The sequence below is a fragment of the Talpa europaea genome (genome assembly GCF_964194135.1).
Source record: "Talpa europaea genome assembly, chromosome: 4".
NCBI lineage: Eukaryota > Metazoa > Chordata > Mammalia > Eulipotyphla > Talpidae > Talpa > Talpa europaea.
The window spans coordinates 5,501,243-5,513,995 of NC_140070.1; the positions used below are offsets into that span (position 1 = coordinate 5,501,243).

Here is a 12,753-nt window from a genome sequence, read left to right on the forward strand (position 1 = left end):
CAGGAAGTCCATGGTGAGCAAAAAGGAAGCGAACGAGAGAGCAGATCTGCAAAGGAACACTCCTGGGGGGCTGAGCCCAGTGTGGGGGGAGCAGACTCTTCTTGGACAGGTAAATCTCCCCGGGATTCCACAGTGGCAGGGGCGGCCAAGTCAACATTGTTTTAGGAACATCACGGGCTACTCAGGGAGGCGACAAAGCCCTTTACTCTTCCCCAAACAGAACTGCCAATGTGCCCGAGGACACAGTGGGTTTCAAGTTCTACCTGTGCTGAGGTCAACTGGATGGGAGTCCCCGACCCACATCCCCTCGGCACTAGATCCAGCCCGCGTGCGGCTCGCCGGGGAGTCACAGACACATAGAAAGTTGACAGGCACCTCTGCAGGTCAATAAAGACGGATCGATCGGCCAGAAAAATCAACACTGGGCAGAGAGGTTCCACTGCCCCAAGTCCCCTGGCACTACCTGCCCACTGATGCCGGCGCCACGTTCACAGCAGGGACAATCTGCAATCGGCACACTGCAAAACTCACACTCTCTGTCGCTCCCTGTCCTCGTTTGTCATCGGAAGATAATAGGACAGAGGACTGAGGGGGAGAAAGAAAACAAGATCACAGTTAAAGAGCGTGCACAGCGGCTGGCACAGAGCTGGGTAATGTGTACAGTGTCCGCGGTCACGACGACGGCCCCCAGTTCCTACCGGGCTCCCCTAAAAAGGGGAGGCTGAGAAGGCTTCGGAGATTCTTCTGCGCTTACCCAGCTGAGAACAGCCAAAGTCGGACCAGGTCTCAGTCAGGTCATCTGCTGCAGGAGCGTGAAGGTATTTTTTAAAACAATCCTTCAGCACCCTTGACACACCACTTACTGAATGCAAGGGTGTGCTCGGAAAATCCCTTGGCCAAATCCGCACATTTAACCTTGCAATGGGAAATGCTTCAGGAATTCTGACAGACTCAAGAACACAGAACTCTTTTTCTTAACGTTAACAAATAGGGCAGGAGAAATCGTGGCGATCATTTTAATGAAAAGTTCAAAGTCCTGCAGGCCGGCGCCGTTTATCCAGGCACTGTTTTCAGGGCTTGTCAGCGCATCCAGGAGCAGGGGTGCCCTCCAATTAGCCTGTGCTTGGTAAGTGTGTAACCAAATGGCCTGGAGTTAATAGTTACTCCAAACATCCTCTCCCACCATCTCCTACACCATTTAGCAGCCTTACAGTCACCTCATTGTCCTGAAAGAAAACACACTCCAATTGAAGTATGTCAATGTTGACTCTGATCTGAGGACCTTCCAAGCTCTGATACTCAGCCCCAGAAACATTTATAACCAGCCAAATACATATTAACAAATACTCAAAGGCCCAACAGCTTCAAGGAAAACTGGAATAATAACAAGTCATCTTTGTCAATACTGTTTGTCCCCCGGCCAGGTGAGCTGGTTACCCAGTTTCCTGAAAACAGAGTTTATAATAATTGTTAATCCATTAACCATTTAAAAGAAAAGACACGCTTAACCCGTGGGAGAAGCCGGGATACGGAGAAGCCGAGCCGTGTCACTTTATTCTGTATCTGCTTCACCCAGACGTCCCGTATTCCAGTCCTCATTTGTGGTACACGCAAATAGGACGATATAATAAAACACGGAAACGGAAGCAGAAGAGGACCTAAAACGCCGAAATAGTCCAAGAACTCATGGCAACGTCAAGAAGCTGAAACTCCAAGTTATCGGGAAGCAGAAAGAATGACCACACCGCTGCAAGTCAAATATTTATACAGGTGCGTTAAAAGCCACTGTTGGGTGCACCCCATCACTGACATTTACTATCTGCTAAGCAGTTTCAAAGCACAACGACATGCGTCAAATAGCTGGCTTGGCGCGTGAGGTCTGTGTGACAACAGCTACCATGTCTGGGGAGACTGTGGAGGTGTGAGGCCTGTCATAACTTTCGCGGGGCCGGCAGCTGGCAGCCAGGCTGGGTGGCAGGAGCCCGGCTCTCTGCACAGCTGCCCTTCCCCTGGCAGGAGGGGAAACCTAAACCAATGCCTTCATGGATAATTTAACAAGGATTGGTCCATAAATTTATAATGTCGTTTTATGACTTCTTTTAATTGCTCTTTAATCGCTTTCAAAAACAACACTCTTGGAATCAACGCATCTGAGAATACAGACTATGAAATCATTTCAGTTTCCAAGTGAGCCGAGGGGGGCGGCTGCAAGAGGCACCTCAAGAGGTGACGGAGCCCCAAGGCCACATTCCAGAAAGAGCTGGAAAGAAGTCTCAGAAGTGAAAGACGCTGCAGCAGCCCGGGATGACACAATATATAAGTTTACAATGAATAAGGTGCACGTGTCCAGTAGCTACACCTGGGATCCTTCTCACAGTCACTGTGACCCCAAGAGAGACTCTTTACAAGCGCAAAAGGCAAGATGGGCTGCAGGAGCAACCTTGGGGGACATTCAGCTCCTGAACTTTTTATCTGATCTTCCCTCGACCTGCAGCAGGGATACAAGCGGGCGTGGGGGGGCCCAGGATCCACGCCGCGCTGCGGCCAGGTTCTCACTGACCAGGTTCTCACTGACCACGTCTCATGTGTGAGGCTCACGCCACGGCCGGCTCCTTCCAGCCGGAGTCTGTCTTTTCAAGACCTGGGAGTTAGTTCAAGTTTTCAGGTAAACGCTCAACATGGGCAGGAAAACCCAAACAAGAGTTTCTCAGGTGTGGGGAGCGCCGTCGACGACACCCCAGAGCCGGCCCGGGAGGCAGGGGTGCCGGGGCGCCCCCTCCAAGCCCAGGACCGGGCCGGGAGGCGGGGGGCCCGTCAGGGGCCAGCAGCGGGCGGGGCGCCCAGGCCCCCCCCCCAGATGCCACAGGTGGCCCTGCCCTGCGCCCCCTGCGCCCCGTGCGCCCCGGGCCAGGACCACCCCGCAGGCCCGAGGGGCCGTCCAGGATCCGCGGCCCGCGCTGGGCGGCAGCAAATCGGAACCGGGGTCAGGAGGCGCCGCTGGGTCCCTTCCCTGGACGGGGTGCCGGCCCGGGCGCCCCTGCACCCGCACCCTGGGGCGCGAAGGGTCTAAAGGTCCAGGGGGGGGGCGGGAAGGAGGAGGCAAAGAAGTGGGGGCGCCCCCGCCCCCCGCCGGGTCCTCCAGGAGCCGGGCCAGCAGGCGGCCCCGGGCGCCGGCCCCGCGCCCCTCCCGGGAGCCCCCCGCGCCCCGCCCGCCCGCGGGTCTCCCGGACAACAGGCGCCGCCGCGCCGGCCGGGCGGGCCCCGCGCCCCCCGCGCCCCCGCGCCCCGCGCCCACCTGTCCCGGGGGTCGATCCAGCTGGTCCGGCGCGTGTTGTGGTCGATGTAGAAGACCTTGCCGTCGTAGTCCCTGGCCTCCTCCCAGCCCCGGGGTAGCGGCAGCTGCCCGCTCCCGGCCCGCCTAGGCATGGTGGGCGGCCTGGCCGGCGGGCGGCGCCTCCATGGGCCGCGGCGCGGGCGGGGTCGGGCCGGCCGCCCCCTCGCGGGCGCCGGCGGGGGGCGCGGGCGCGGCGGGCCAGGCGCGGGGCGCTCCGGAAACCCTGCTCGCGGCGCGGCGGTCAGTCCACCATGGCTGCGTCGGCGCGGGCGGCGCAGCCTCCTCCCCCGGGCCGAGCCTCCGCCCCTTCCTCCGCCCCGGTCCCCAGTGGCCGCGAGGGTCGCGGCGCCCGGGCCGCCCGCGCCGCCGTCTGGGCTCGGGCCGGGCGCGCGGCGGGCGGCGGCGGCGGCGGGCGGCTCATTTGCGTGGATTAGCATGCGATTAGCATGCGATTAGCATGCGATTAGCATGGCCCGCCCCGCCCGCGGCTGCCGGCGCATTCCTGGCGCCGCATTCCCGGGCTTAACCCCGCCGCTCCCGGGGCGCAGGGCCGGGCGGGGCGGGCGCGGGGCCGGGGCGCGCGGGGCCGCGGACGGCGCCCCCCAACCCCCGCGCCCCGCGCCGCCCCGCCCCGCCGGCGCCCCCCGCCCGACGGCCGCGGCCGCGAGCGCTCGGGGCCCTGCGACGCGGCCGGGGCGCCCCCCCGCCCCCCCTGCTCCCCCTCCCGGGGAGGCGCGGGCCCGAGAGGAAGCGGGCGGGGCGCGCTCCTCGGAAGGAAACGTCCCGGCGAGCCGCGAGGCACAAAGACCCCCCGGCCCGCCCGCGCCCCCGGGGCCCGCGGGGTGCGCCCGGGAAAGCGCGGGGGGCGCGCGAGGAAGCGTGTCCGGGGCGGGTCCGCGCGCGGCGCCCCGGGGCCTCCGCGGGGCGCCGGGCCCCGGTGACCTCAGCCCGGAGGCCGCGGGGCCCGCGGCGGAAAGAGGAGGCGGCCCCGGGGTGCGGGGCGCCGCGGGGGCCACGCCAGCCCGGCTCCGGGGGCGCCCGGGCCACCCCGCGGCCGTCGGAGCCGCCCCGCCGCGCCCCGGCTTGGGGCGCCCCGGCTCCCCAGCGGCCCCGCGGGACCGGGCGCCCCGACCCCTGGCTGCTGGCGGGCCCCGGGGCTCCCCTGCGCTGGCAGGGCCGATGGAAGTGGACACGTCCCGTGGGCACCCCCTTCCGTCCAGCTGCTGCCCGGGAAGTCCGCGCCCCGGGCCCCGCAACGCCCAGGGAAGTGTGGGCCGGGGCCGGAGAGGGTTCGCCGCGGCCGCAGGCCCGGCTCCTGGGCCCCGGGTGTGCGGGGTGGGACGTGCGTCCTGTCCCGTCCCTCGAGTCAGCCCTGAGCCGGGCCTGGGCAGCTCCGAGGCGCCGCCGGACGTCGGGCTCGGGCTGGACAATGGAGCAGCGGGACTGGCAGGGCCTGAACACGGAGCTTTAAGCCCCCGGCCCCTCGGTCTAGGAGCAGCCTCGCAATCCCCAAACCTGAGCCTAATCCACACCGCCATCGCCCATGCCTGTTCTTCCAGGTTATTTAGCAGCTCCTTTTAGGGGTGCCCCCACTCCCCGCGCCCCAGGAGGGCTGGTGCCCCTGGACTTGTGCCCTTGTGGATAACCATCCCTGGGCAGGGTCTGGGATAACGTTCCCCTGCCCTCCTGGATTCACAGACATGTGAGGGAGTCCAGTGACCTGAGACTGTGCTGTGCGGAGCTGGGTAGGGTGGTAAACTGCTCCCCCCAACAGGTAGAGACGCTTCCTGAGCCCCAGGCCGCGGGGTAGGGGTGGAGGCAGGCAAGCAGGCCGCTGCGGTCAATCTGAGGTGGAAGAGGGTGGTCCTGGTGCACAAGGACAGGGGCCAGGCGTGGCACAGTTTCACAGAGGGGCCTGGACCTGCCCTCTGGAGCACGGGGCCAGAAGGAGCTTGCTGGAGTAGTCTGGAGGATGGGAGGAAACAGAAACTTTAAAACCTCAAAAACTCTGCAGAACTCTGGGAATGATCAAGTAGAGAAAGACAGGAGCTGGGAAGGGAGCTGATCACCCAGTAGGAATTCACAGGCTCACTCTGTCTAGGTCTTTGCCTCTTTTACATCCAGGAAGGCAGGCTGAGAACTCGGTGAGAGGCACCTCCCCTCCTGGTGCCTGTTCTGCCAGACCCGTTCATCTTAAGGTGATTGAGACAAGCTCAGAGAAGGTTCCCAGAGAGAGGTGACATCCCCAAGGGTGATCTTGCGGTTGGACTTCTGAATGTTGTGAAAAAAAGGGTAAAACCCATCCAAAATTAATCCCCACACGCCTAAAATGGCCTATTTGCATGGCTGGAATTGCATTCAGGTGTGCTAATAACACCAGGCAAACAAGCAAATCATTCTTGGTCAAACCTTGCTTCCAGGCCCTTCTTCCCCTGTTAGAAAACATGTATTATACCAAAATGTCCCCATCCAACTATTAAAAAAAAAGTAACACACTTTGCAGTTGCCTCAATTAAATTTTTTTCACTGGAATGAACTCCTGTACAATACTTCTTGGCGTATTTCAGATTTGATAAGATTTCAACTAAATATTTTTACCCGAAGTCTAAACCCGACGAGGAGTCTGAAATAGCACACAGTGGTAAATGACATTTATAGTTCTATAAATCTTGAGACTTCAAAAAGGGAAGCTAAGTGGAGGAGCTAAACAGTGAAGCCATTAAGAGACGCCTGACGACTTCTCTCCTACTGGCTGACACAGGAAACATCTGGTGTGACAAAAGCAGTTAAGAGGACAGAGAGGAAACACCTACGGGCAGTGTTGTCTTGATCCAGCGTAAGCTCCGCTGTTCTGAGTTCACAAAATTTGCATAGTACCATCCCTTTGGAGAATTCCTGAGGGTTAAGACAATGAGAGCTCATTTCACTTATGTTCCTGTCTGTAAAAAGAAAATAAATATCCAGTTTGACCCTATGCTATAGATCGTGACCTTCTGATTTGATTTCAGCCCACGGTAGGCAGAGAAAGACATTGTGGTCTTCTGTCCTGAATGCCAGATCATCCCCTTCTAGGGAAGTCTAGACTCGTCACTGAAGAGTCCTCCATACCCTCTTCTCCTGGCCTTGCTTTTTCTCCAATACTACAGTGTATGGGAATAATCTGCCATTCAGGGGCCTCCCCAGTGGCCTCGGGGTTAAGTCTCAGCACTATCACCGCAACAGCCTGAGTTCTATCCTGGGCCAGGGAGCTGACCCACAAGGAGCAGCAGACCTCTCCTGTCTCACCCGCTGCTCCCCTCAGCAGTGTATTTCAGTAAATCCACCTTGTTTGCTTCCCACTCTGTCTCTGGTGAGTCCTCTCACCCTCACCTCTGGCCTACCCTCCAATTCTTCTACAAATAAATAAGTAAATCTTTAAAAAAAAAAAAAAAAAAAAGCTATTCAGCAAATCCTGGGTGGCGTAGCAGGAAAATGAGCACTCGTAAAAGTGGGAGTTGACGTAAAAATTCTTTCAAAAGACAACTTACGTTCTCTCTGTGCAAATTTAAAATATACAAACTTTCAATTTGGTGATACCTATGCTATAATTTCACCCTTGGCTATTACCGTTCCTTAAGATTTGAAGCAATGTCCATGATGGCATGTTGAAAAATAACAAAACTGGAAAAACCACCCATTGGAGACTGATTAAATGTCTGCTGATACTTCCGTAGTCACAGGCATTAAAAAACATTAGAGAAACATATGCCAATAAGGAGTGAAAGACGATTTTACTCAATACACATAGAGTGAAAAAAGCAAGGTGCAAAAAAGTCACTGGCTGACTTCACTCCAGGTGGGAGCCAGACATAAGAAAGTGTAGTCCCCTGTGCACTTGCTTAGTGTGACAGGAAGAACTCAGATAGGAAAATATGGAAGTTTTTCTAGAGAAGGTGGGCCCGGCAGGGAGGCACATACACTAGGAATATGCCTCCAAGACATATACACTAGGAAAATGGTCATTGAGGAAAAAAGAATGGGGTGGAGAGGAGCTCAGACATGCCCCTGAAATGGACAGGCATGGCAGGGCATGCTTGCAAACAGAACTGGCCCTGCAAAGCTCAGAGACAAATCTGGAGGGCAGGAGCTCAAGACTGGCTGGAGCCGTCTCGCTAGGAGGCTGGCGCGATAGTGTAGGTATGAGATAGATAAAGGTCTGGATTAGCAATAAGGCAGGGGGGATGAAAAGGAATGATCTGGCAAAGAATTCACTACTGATTAGATTAAGAAGGGAGAGGTGAATAGACTGGAAGGAGGAATCTGGTATGAATCCAAGATTTTATAGCCCAGCAAGAGAGACTCAAATAGCTGAAACAGATGAGGAAGCCCAAGGGGGCGAAGGGGCTTGATTTTAAAAATTGGAGACACTGCGCAGAAAGTTCGAGGCCAGAGGTGTAGCTGCAACAAAAGGGCAGAACTGCAGACAGAAGGGTGGGTGGCACCCACGTGCAAGTCGATCTAGAGGGACTAGCTCTTGGAAAAGGAAACATCCCTGAAAGTGAAATAGAATTAAAAGTCACTCATCAGGGATGCTAAGAGAAGTCAAAAGGAGGAAGAGAAATACCAGTTTGTTTCACTCGGAAGTGGAATGTGAAGAAACAAAGCAAAGGAACAAGCAAGACTGAACCAAAACAAACTCTAGAAATTTGACGGCAGAACGGAGGCTACAGGAGCAGGAGGGTGGGGACCGGGTGCTGGACTGTGGTGAAGGACTGTGGGAAACTTGGTGGTGGGCATGATGTGGTCACATACATCTGAAGAGGTGGGACCCTGTTCCACAAAGTCACACACAGTGCTGCACGCCAAAGATTCCTCAAAAAGCACAGGTTCATTTAAAAAAAAAATAGTAACTCATTTACAATTCTATTTTTAGCCTATACCTTTTCAGTAATTTGATAGGATTTCATTTATTGTAAATTGTGGCCTCCATTTTCAACTGATGTGTCTAAGAATGAGTTACTCGTGTATAAATCATCTCGATGAATTATTGTTATAACCTTTATGGTTATGCTAGTGAATCGGCTCATGTAGGTCAAGATGAACTGGTTTTCAGTTATTTCCTAGCCCCTGTTTCCTCAAGGAGATCAGTGATTATATAAACTTCTAAATAAAGAGAATGTTCTTTTTTTGGAATCAGGGTAGTGGCTTCTGACGGCTTGCTTTTGCCCTTCTGCAACCAAACTGGTTTAAATAAATAACATCTCTAATTGTTGGGACTAGGTAACCCCAGTCCACAATTCCTAAATTTTATTGTCCAGACAGTCCTTAAGAAGATAGGCATGTGATCTTTAAGAATTCCCAGTGCCAAACCAGAAATCTTGATTAGCATAACCACTTCCCCTTCAGTTAATTATTATACCAACACCTTAGGCAAAAAACAATCATTCCAATTCAATAGTGAGCAACATCAAACAGATTAGGCTTTACCTTCCTGCAGGTGGGAAACCTACTTTGAGAAATTCAGTGCTTGCTAAAGAGTGAACATGTAAAATCTCTGTTGTATTGGCGAAAAGGAACAAAAACTCACATGTATATAGATACACATATTATTTGAGATATATAGATAGATATTGGCAGAGAGCCATCTCTTGGAAACTCTGTGTGGTATTAGAGTAAGTATTCATTTATATAATTTCTTATATAATGGAATGAAATTTCCTTTTACCAACTTTCATTTGCAATTTCCCCATTCCAACTATGAACAACAGCTTCTTTAAAAGATGGAATTATATTCCCTTACCCCTATCTTATAAAATAATTTTGAATCTCCTTTGCTATCCCTCTGAATTTTCCATTAAATTTTTTCTTCTTATTTATTGTCCAGTCTCTGTCCATTCATGCTCTCTTTTCCCTTCAGTTCTTGATCCTGTGATGTTGGCTCAATGCTGTTGAATGTGGCTTTAGGAAATTCAGCTACAATATAATCTCTTAAGTGTGTCTGATCTAGAATATTCAAAATGAAAAGGGTGGGGGAGGTGTGAAAAATCAAAATAGCAAAAAATGTTCAAAGAAATAGAACTTGCCAACAAATATGTGGAATGATGCTCTAAGTCATCAGTAACTAGGAAATGAACATTGAAGCTGCAATGAGATATTCATAGAGTCATTCTATTGGCAAAAGTTTAAAAGAATGTGGAGAAACAGGAATTCTCATCAATAACTGGTGGAAATAGAAATTAGTACAACATTAGTACGACAACTTGACCTTATCTAGGAAAATTAAGGACATCTACATCCTAGGATCTAGGGGTTCCTCTCCTAGGTATATTCCTGGGGAAACTCACATGTTTATGCACCAGACTCCTGTACAAGAACATTTATGGCAGTATTTTGTACCGAAGCCAAAAAAATAAATGGCCATGCAAATGCCCAGTAAAGAGTGTAGTGGATAAATGGTCTATTTGAAAAATGAAATACAATCCAATTATGAAAAAGAATAAACTACAGCCTTTCAAACCCCTTGGTTGAATTTTTTAAAATAATGTTGAGTAAAATAAACAAGAAACAAAAGAATGTGCATAGTAAAATTCATGTAAAGTTCACAAAAATGGATAAAACTATGAGCCATACTGCTTAAGGATATTTACAAAAGAGAGAAAAGTGTAAAGAAAAACAAGGAGATAATCATCACCCAGAGCAGGATAGTGCTCACTTCTAGAAGGAGGAATGCTGTTGTATTTGTGGAGAAGGACATGGGGAAGAAATTGTGATAATATTATGGTTTACTATTTGTTTATATTTATTCATTAAATTATATGTTCATATTTTATACACTTGTATACGTGTTATGCTTCTCTCTCTCTCACACACACACCCAAATCCTATAGCTTAGTCTTGATGTGTGAAGATTATCCAACACAATCCCTACAGCTGGGAAAACTGTTTTAATGAACAAATAAAAAACTTACTTTTAATTAGCACATTTAGTGTGTGAAGGCAAATGCTACACTAAAGGTTTATTCTCTCTAAAATGGACTGAGAGTTCTCTTGTGTATTACTTTATAGATTGGGGGACATATATCCAAATCAGATCCAAGTACACATCTCTATGAAACAAAACTATGAAATTGTTATTTTGTACTTTCTAAAATCATAATATATTTTGTATGCACAATACTGTACACAATGAATGCTCTGTCCTGGAGACTAGAAGGTGAGTAACAATCAGGGCCCTGCTGATTCTAATACTGACTTGTAGTGTGTGGGTGTTTCCATATATGGGGCTGTATGTATATTTTGAAATATTTGTGATTTTGCTGGTGTAATACTTTTACTTTAAGATTTAAAAAATGGGCCTCCCCTGGTGGCACAGCTCTTGAGCGCTGGGTTGCGAGGCTGCCTGCAGCCTCTGCAGCGCCAGTTCGATCCCCGGCCACAGGCGAGGGTCCCACAAAAATAAATAAATAAATAAATAAATAAGAAGTCTGAACCATTTGCTCCTTGAGACACACATCTGACTTTTCACTTTGAAAAAAAAAAAAGTGAAAACTGCAGAAAAGCTGAAGGAATAATAAATAAGTATCTGGGTTTCTATCCTCTAGATTCTCCAGGAAATATGAAAATCTTGCCACATCACTTTGATTTCTCTGTCTGTAGACAGAGGTGTAGGTTTTTTGAGTCAACCACTTGAAAATAAGTTTAGACATCATGACACCTGAGTCCTAAATACTTCAAAATGCATCCTTTTTTTAAAAAAAAATTTATTTTTATACAAGAACCGGGGTACAGGCCAGATGCGCGGGAGGGTGACAGGATTCACCAGAGACAGAGTGGGGAACAGAACAGGCAGACTGACGAAACACACTGCTGAGGTGAGCAGCAAGGAGACAGGAGAGGTCTGCCTCACCACGTGGGATTCTCGCCAGCAGGCCGGGATCGAACCCACGCTGCAGAGGCTGTGGACAGCTTCACAGTGCGGCACTCAACTGCCTGCACCACCAGGGAGGCCCCAAAATGCATTCTTAAAAATAAGGACATACCCCCCGTAATCACAGTGTTATCATCAAATCCCCCAAATTAAAATGGATATGATGACTAATAGACACGTTCAAATTGTCCTAATTGCCCTGGGATGCCCTGAATAGCTCTTTGTTGGTTTGTTATTTTACAGCAACATCATCTTACACTTAATTTTTATGTCTCTTTGATCCTTTTTCCGTCTTTTTTAAAAAAGATTTATTTATTCATGTGTACAAGAGCCAGGGTGTAGGCCAGAGGTGCAAGGGGTGAGAGGATTCACCGGAGACAGAGTGGGGAGCAGAACAGGTGGATCTGCTGAAACACTGCTGAGAGGAGAGGTCTGCTGCACCATGTGAGTCAGCTCCCTGGCCAGGGATCGAACTCTGGCTGCAGTGGCTGTGGATAGCTTCATAATGCTGAGACTTAACCCCTTGCGCCACCAGGGAGGCCCCGATTCTCTTTCATCTTAAACATGACAGTAACATAAATTCTAGGCCAGCATTTCTGCAAAATATCCCACAATCTGGTTTTGGATGATTTCTCAGGATTAGACTCAGCTTAGAGTTCTGGTCCAGAAGGTTTCATGGCCCTTCATTACACGCTGTGGAACTTGTCAACTCTGTGCCATCGTTGATGGGACATCAATTTGATCACTCACTGAAAGTGGTATCTGGTAACATTTAAAAGTAGCTTTTCTCTTTTGCAATTAGTAACTCTCTACAGGGTGCTCCTTTGAGACTGTGTGAATGTCCTTCATCCCAACAAATCTTCGCCCGCCGCATTTGGTGGGTGTCACTGATACACGCTTGGTTTAATGATTACACCAGGCTTCCAAAGTGGAGTTATATTTCTACATTCCTCAGCCAGTAGTCTTCTGTGAAGGACCTTCTCTACTCCTTCGTGCCATTATCACTAGTTTGTATGGACTCATGCATCATTTTTTATTTAGTATATTATAAGAATTTTTATTGTGGCAAAACACACATAACATAAATTTTGCCATTTTGACCATTGTTAGGTGGACATTTCAGTGGTCTAAGCACGCTCACACTCTTGTGCAACCATTATCACATCCATCTGGGGACCTTTCTGTCTTCCCCAGCTGAACTCTGCACCCTTAAAACACCAAGTGCCCACCCCCCTCCCCCAGCTCTTGACAAATGTACAGGGTTTTTGTTTTTTTTTTTTAAATTTTCAGATTTTTTTAATGTCTCAGGATTGGCCAATGGGAGCATTTTTTTTTTTTAAATGCTCGGATTTTTTGAATGTCTCGGGTTTGACTCCCGTGTCCTCTGCACTTTTGGCACAAGCAGCTCTTCCAGGCGCCTCTGAGGCTTTCCCTGCCCTGGAGCCGGGCGGCCACTCCTCCCAGGACCCGCTTCCTTTTGGTGGGGAATGGTCCTTGGAAACTAACTGCTGGC

The 12,753-nt window shown here is 50.8% G+C and overlaps 1 protein-coding gene across 1 annotated transcript in view; it reads right to left on the reverse strand.

Annotated features, from left to right (window-relative positions):
* The window catches only part of WWC2 (WW and C2 domain containing 2), a gene marked incomplete at both ends in the record, with an annotated part of 133,148 nt that extends 129,722 nt beyond the window's left edge, over positions 1–3,426 (reverse strand). The window contains one exon of the mRNA XM_084231597.1: positions 3,296–3,426. Within this exon, the coding sequence (XP_084087723.1) occupies positions 3,296–3,426 (131 nt within the window). The remainder of the gene's footprint in view (positions 1–3,295) is intronic.
* Between the last annotated feature and the right edge of the window lie 9,327 nt (positions 3,427–12,753).